Genomic DNA, 6593 nt, shown 5'->3' with positions numbered 1-6593 from the left:
GTAATTTTGTTTTTTTTTTTTGAATGAGTGGACCAGTTTAAAACTCGAGTGAAACGAGAGTTTTAAAGGTCCACGAGTGCCAAAAAAAGCCCAAATTACACAAGAACGAGTTGAATACAACGTTTTTTTGTTCGACGAGCCCCCCAAAGGCTCCAAATGGCTGAAAATCTTTAAAATTAGCTTGACGTTCCGTTTTGACAAGTTGTCAAATTTATCAAAATCTGCTCACACAGGAGAAAATTCTTAAAATCTGACAGTGTCGAACAAAAAATAGAATTAAGGACCATTATTTGGTATTAAAATAATCCTTGACATTGAAAGAATCATTTTATGATGTTTAACTTGTTCCTACTTTTTGACCAATAATGACTGGTAATTGACCGATCAAGGACCTGTCAACTTTGACCAAAAATAAATGACGGGTCATTTATCCATCACTAGTCTATGGTCTATGGTGTCTATGAATTTGAATGGTCTTTGGTCGATGGTGTCTATGGTGAGAACAGACAGGGCAATGAATTAGGTTATGTTTACTATTTTAGTATCACGGACAATTTAGTATTTTCGTGCAGTGTTCCATTACTACTTTACTAGTGGACCAGCACCAGTGTTACCTCACTGCAGAAGTGTAGAGTGCAGACCAGCTTGTCTCTGGTGCAGACTTACAGACCACAGGTAATGGTATAGAACTGGTCATTATACAATGTTTACATAAATATTTACGTCAGTTAGTGTTGTATGTTGAATTTCGTAGTTGATTCCTACCGAAGACGATAATAATAATTGGCAACCTTTACCAAAGTTAACGCCTTTACCAAGTTTTTTGTCAAAGTGGTTAATCACGTTAATCCGAAATAAAAGATCAACAGCTGAAAACTGTTTCTACCTACATACGACGTAATTTTGAATTTTAACGAAGTGATGGATGATAGTAAAGTAAAAGAAAGTGAGAATGCAAGTGATGAACAGACTTTAAAGAAAGGCCGACATCGCAAAAAACAGTTGTACAATTCAATTTTGCAGCAAATGGAATTTTACTTTAGTGATTCTAACCTTTCTAAGGATCGCTTTCTCGCGCAATCAGTCAAGAAAAATCCTTGTAAGTATATCAACATTATCGACTTACCTCAGCAAACAATAAATGTTACTACTTTTTTGCAGCTGTAGATTTAACTGTATTCTTGAAATTCAATAAGCTTAGAAAGCTTACAACAAACGTCGTAGACATTCAAAAAGCTGTAAAAAATTCCAAATTAATTGAACTTTCTGAAGATAAAAATAGTGTGTACCGTAAAGAACCAATAAAAATTAAAACCAACATGGACGAATGCACAATATATGTGGAACGATTAAAATCTGATGCTACCCATGAATGGCTTACTTCAGTTTTTTCAGAATTTGGCAATGTTGTCTACATTTCTTTACCCAAGTATAAACACAACAATGCCATAAAAGGCTTTGCTTTTATTGAATATGAGAATGAAGCAGAAGCACAAAAAGCCCTAAATTATTTTGAAAGTATTGGATGCAGAATGCCCTCAAATACAGAACCGGATCAATTATGCAGCATTGCTACATTTGCACATAATAATGGCCAAGAAGAAAAAGAGCAATTGACAACTTCAACAAAGAAACGCAAATTTGATCAAATTGATGATAATAATGAATCTGAAGAAAATGAAAAAAAATCAAAATTAGAAGCTGAAGATATTTCTGAATCAGAAATAGACTCGGAAAATAGGAAAAAAAAGAAACTCAAGAAAGAACACAAAAAGAAAAACTACATTAAAGAACTTGGACTTCAGGTTTTATCAAAGTAAGGTAATATACTGGGTTGATCAATTTAATGAAAATTTGTAAATTATAGGAATGAGTGGAAGAAAATGAGGAACCGTTATTTACAGTTACAGAGGAAAAAGATGACAGAATTCAAAAGATATCTGCGTAAAGCTAAATTTAGCCAGACAAATAATGAAGAAAACTTTAAGAAACCAAATGAAAAAACTGACCATAAAAATGTGAAAAATGCCGCAGAACAAAAAAATGGAACTGACGTTCTGCCTAAAGTAGAAGTTCCTCCAGGAGTTATAGTGAAAATTAAATTATCTGAACCTATGACAGATGTCAAGAAGTTTAAAGTATATTTGTTTTACTATGGGTTTACTTTTTATCTTTGTTTTGAATGATGTATGTTTTTAGGCTGAATTTAAAAGTTCACATCCTGATGCTGCATATGTAGATGTACCAAATCCAGGAAGTGAAGATATTTATGTTAGATTCAAAGACAACAATAGTGCTGCAAATTTTTGTGGTCAAGAATTTGCTGGTAAAAAAGTTGTGTTAACAGGGGATGAAGAAAAGGCATATTTGGATAAGATATTAAAAGATCGTACAATTAAATGTCAAAAAGTACATAAAAAGCAACGTGGTAGAGACAAATTATTGAAGAAAGCTAACAAGTTGATAGCAAATCATAAAAGATTTGACGAATAAAATTTCAAATTTTGTTATTAATGAACATAAAAACAAGATAAAATAAAAGGCATTTCAGTTTAATATTTTTATTAATTTTGTAAAAACTGTTACACAATGGACAACACCTTGTGGTTCATCACACATTTGCGCAGGTATATCCAAGTTTTAAAAATAAAATCTTCCATCAACAAGATTGTTCTAAAGTACATTTATGCGCTACCATTTTTTACCGCCTCCACTTCGGCCACCTCCGAATCCACCTCCTCCACGACCCCCTCTAAATCCACCCCCTCGCCCGCCTCGTCCACCAAAATTGCCACCACCTCTTCCACCAAAACCTCTGTTTCCTCCTCGTCCACCGCGACCTCCCCCGCGAGAGCCACCTCTTTTCTGTACCGAACCTGGTGGTTTTGGCAAAAATCGTTGCAAAGGCAACAATTTAGCTGGATCAATAAATAACTAAAAAAGAAAAATTGACAGTCATAATGAAACGAACTTTCTTAAAAAAGCACCTTCTGATGTTTTTTGAAACTACTGGCTTTTATGTCCTCTCCAAGACGTATCGTGACATAGTAGTCCCTTAAATTTCCAAATATCTCATCTATTTTGCCAATTTGTTCTTTATTTTCTAAATAAATTGGTGCATTGAAAAATGGAACGTCTTCAATTTCTACTTTGGCTACTAAATCGTCCTGCACAGTGTAATCAAAGTAGCCTATGGGAATGACACGTTCTGGCGGTCCTTGATCGAAATTCCTACCTCCGCCACGTCCTCCAAAACTGTTTCTGCCACCGAAATTTCGACCTCCACCACCACCGCCTCCACTACCACCGAAACTGTTACGGCCTCCGCCGCCTCCTCGACCGCCGAAGCCACGTCCGCCGTTTCCACCGCGTCCACGAAACGACATTCTAGCTATACCAAACTCACGAGTTTTCACAAGTTTTTTTTTTGTTTCTTATTATTATTTTTTTTAATATTTTCGGAAAAATTTAACAAAACACGTGGTTAACTTAACCCGGTGTAAACAACATAACCACATAGACATATGGACATAACCACACTAAAAGCACAGTATAACCAGTAGCGACACTAAATGACAGGTCCATAAGAAAAGCATTGGGTCGTTATGAACACGACTAAATGACGGTTTGGGTAGTAAAGTCCTTGAAAATGGTTTAAAATTTGTGGTGGTAGCCCTGAATCACTATGAATTCTCTGATTAATAAATGTAAATTCCACTAGAACTTTCTGTTTGTTTTCTGACATTTAAGAAAACAACATGTGAACAACATAACCAAGCATTAAAAGTTGTTTCTTTTTCTTTACGGAAAATTTTGTAGTGCCACTGGGATAATGTTTTTGTGTATTGTGTAAAAAATGGAAATTTTTGCATCTCAGGATATAAAAAAGAAAAATGTATAATGCAGGTGCGTAAAAAATTTATTAAACTGTACAATATATTCATTGCATACACCTTGATTCAATCTTTGTGAATTACATAATTAATACAAAATTATCTTTCATTTCAGCTATAATGTTATTGCCACGATCACTGTAATAGCATGACCAGAGAGCCTTAATAAAATAAACCTATCAGAAACATACAAGATTATTGTAAGATGGTTTATTCACAATCGTTAATTACTAGGTCAATTACAGGTAGTGTAACAAGGAGGGAACTTGATAATTTCTGAGTCACCATGCAAGGCATGCTTAAATTAATTAGAAAATTCAACAAAACAAAGAATAGTCAAAACGATAACTAGAAATATGTTTTATATAAAGTATAAGTAAGCAAAGTAATGCAACAAATGCATTCTTTATTTATTTTTTTGTTCTTTTAGGAAAGTCAATGTGAATTGAAATGAAGCAATGGAATTCCAAATCTCTGGATGGAGTACAGTGTGCTATTTCAATGATTCAGTAAGAACTATTACAGATCTTGCAATAAGATAGAACAGAATAACTTGCCATCATCAATGGTTGGACAGTGGCAGTTTTTAAGTTTTTATATTGCCCACTCCAAAGAAAGTAAGTAACATACTATGACTATGACATTGATAGCAGATGAAATAGGTTGTGGTTCAATTATGAATGAAAATTATGATTAAAATATCCTATTCATAATACAATTATACATAATTATGGAAATTGAAAAAAAGTACTGCCAACAGCATTGGCCCCCATATTATCTAAGAGAAGAGAAAGTCATGCTACTGTAACAACAAATCCAAGGTGCGTTTGCAAATGTGTCAGTCACATTAAAATAGGACTCACTCTAGTATGAATGGGCCTGGACATTCAAATTATAATGATATCTACCAAAAGATTAAAGAAAATATATTTTTTAAATGTGTTAAACATTGCAAAATTATTCCAAATGTATACCTAAATTGTAATGAACATTTTCAACATGACTACACTGACTTTTCATAGAAGTATGTACTAGCTAATATTTATACATAGTCATCCAACCCCAACATCTTTAAAAACAAACTTGATGCACACTTTCGATGACGAAGCAGATGCGATCAATTGAAATCGAAATAGTTATTTACTTTTCCGTTTTGATTTGGGAGCTAAATAGACTTCGGTCTCAGCTTCTATTTTGCGTAATAATAATAATAATTTAAATGTTAAATTATAAATTTGAAAAAATTATCAATCTTCGTTGCTTTATAGGTTTTTTATTAGTCTCTTTATTATGATATTTTAAGGTATAGAAAATTCGCATTCTCGTAAATAAAGCTAGCAAATAGTTAGATGGAAAGTCAGTGCATGGATGTTCAAAAACAACTGTAGAAAGCTCATCTTTAATTTTGGAACCGACCCTGTCCTGTATAGAATTGTTCTTAAATGCATTACTTGAAAATTTATTTTCCAACTGCGCTACATAAAAAGCAAAATGCTCATGTGGCATTTTTAAATTGCCAAAAGTTGTGGCGGTATTGTATGCCCTAAAATTACATAATAGGGTATCTTCCAATAGTTCACCACAAGCGTTGGCATAATCCAGACATATTTGACACGTGTGTTTTTTTAAACATTTGGAAATTAAGTACCCGCATATATAGCGCAGAACATTTTGTTCGCCAATTTCTATATTACGATAATCAGTCGAATCGATTTCTAAAGGTTGTTGTGGAAGTTGTGCTCTGTTAACAATTTGGGCAATAGTTTTTGTTTGAGCTAAATGCGGCATATTTTCAATAGCGCTTAGCACAGAAGCCAAATCATTGTCACAGTTCCCTTGTGGGTTGTGTTGTAAATATTTCATGCAAAATAATTTTTTAAATGCTCTCTTAAATTGAATAGGTGTGGGATTGTAACAATTCCCACTTTGTTTACGAACTGTCCCAAAAAAATTTTCGACAAAGTCTTGATTTAATCGACGTGTAATAAGAGGTTCATTTACATCCTGGTGCAACGATGTCATGTTTTTGATGGTAAGTTGCCAGCAGTGTAATGATTTAATTCTTTGTGTCACATCTTTTCCCGATCTATCTTCTACTTTAACGGTTGCAAACAAATTTAACATCTTTTGTAAATGTTGAATTTGGTAATCGGCTCCCTTGAATAATGTTTTTATAATTTCTTTCGTCTGTGTCTATGTTGCCCGTGGAATTTAAAATATCGAACAAACTGTTAATATTGGAAATGAAATCTATTGTAGGAAATGCCGATGCTGGCAATAAATTCGTTGACAATTCCGTTTCCATGCCGGTAGCCACTTGGTTACTGAATAGTTGTGCTGCTAATTTTACTTTCATTTTGTCAAAAGCACCAGGATGTAAATGAACTCTTGTTAACTTTGGCGCAAGGCGTAAATTTCGACCTTGATCCCTTTCAAAAAACTGATGCAAGTAATTTGCATCTATAATTTGGCCGCATTCTAAAATGAAAAGATATTTTAAAAAATTATTTCGCAATGCTTTAAGTAAGTGGCATATATCGAAAAAATAATAGATTTTCATCGTTTGTTCGAGGACGTCCGTGTAAAAAAATGGTGCATCTATTGTTACATTTAGAAGTTTGGATAAACTTACAAAATTAGACCCCACGTCAGATATGAAGCCTCGAACTCGAAAACCAAGACTGCGTAAATTATCAATTA

General features: G+C 33.6%; 2 protein-coding genes across 4 annotated transcripts; one reads left to right on the top strand and one right to left on the bottom strand.

The window, feature by feature from the left end:
* Nucleotides 1–476: 476 nt before the first annotated feature.
* On the top strand, nucleotides 477–2556 carry LOC138123043 (la-related protein 7-like). 3 transcript variants are annotated; one of them, XM_069037556.1, is made up of 5 exons: nucleotides 477–675; nucleotides 755–1099; nucleotides 1162–1816; nucleotides 1868–2138; nucleotides 2200–2556. In XM_069037556.1, the coding sequence occupies exons 2-5, from the start codon at nucleotides 922–924 to the stop codon at nucleotides 2491–2493; spliced, it is 1398 nt and encodes a 465-aa protein (XP_068893657.1). In that variant the 5' UTR covers nucleotides 477–675; nucleotides 755–921; the 3' UTR covers nucleotides 2494–2556. The 3 variants fall into 3 exon arrangements, with proteins under 3 accessions (XP_068893657.1, XP_068893658.1, XP_068893659.1); XM_069037557.1 differs by having other exon boundaries at nucleotides 733–1099; XM_069037558.1 differs by lacking the exon at nucleotides 477–675 and having other exon boundaries at nucleotides 729–1099.
* On the bottom strand, nucleotides 2546–3561 carry Gar1 (Gar1 ribonucleoprotein). Its single transcript, XM_069037559.1, has 2 exons — nucleotides 2988–3561; nucleotides 2546–2934 (listed from the first exon to the last, which is right to left on the bottom strand). Exons 1-2 carry the CDS (start codon nucleotides 3384–3386, stop codon nucleotides 2692–2694), a joined length of 642 nt encoding a protein of 213 aa, XP_068893660.1. The 5' UTR covers nucleotides 3387–3561; the 3' UTR covers nucleotides 2546–2691.
* Nucleotides 3562–6593: the final 3032 nt, after the last annotated feature.

This window comes from Tenebrio molitor, chromosome 2 (genome assembly GCF_963966145.1).
Source record: "Tenebrio molitor chromosome 2, icTenMoli1.1, whole genome shotgun sequence".
NCBI classification, from domain to species: domain Eukaryota; kingdom Metazoa; phylum Arthropoda; class Insecta; order Coleoptera; family Tenebrionidae; genus Tenebrio; species Tenebrio molitor.
This window is presented reverse-complemented; position numbering and strand designations above follow the sequence as displayed.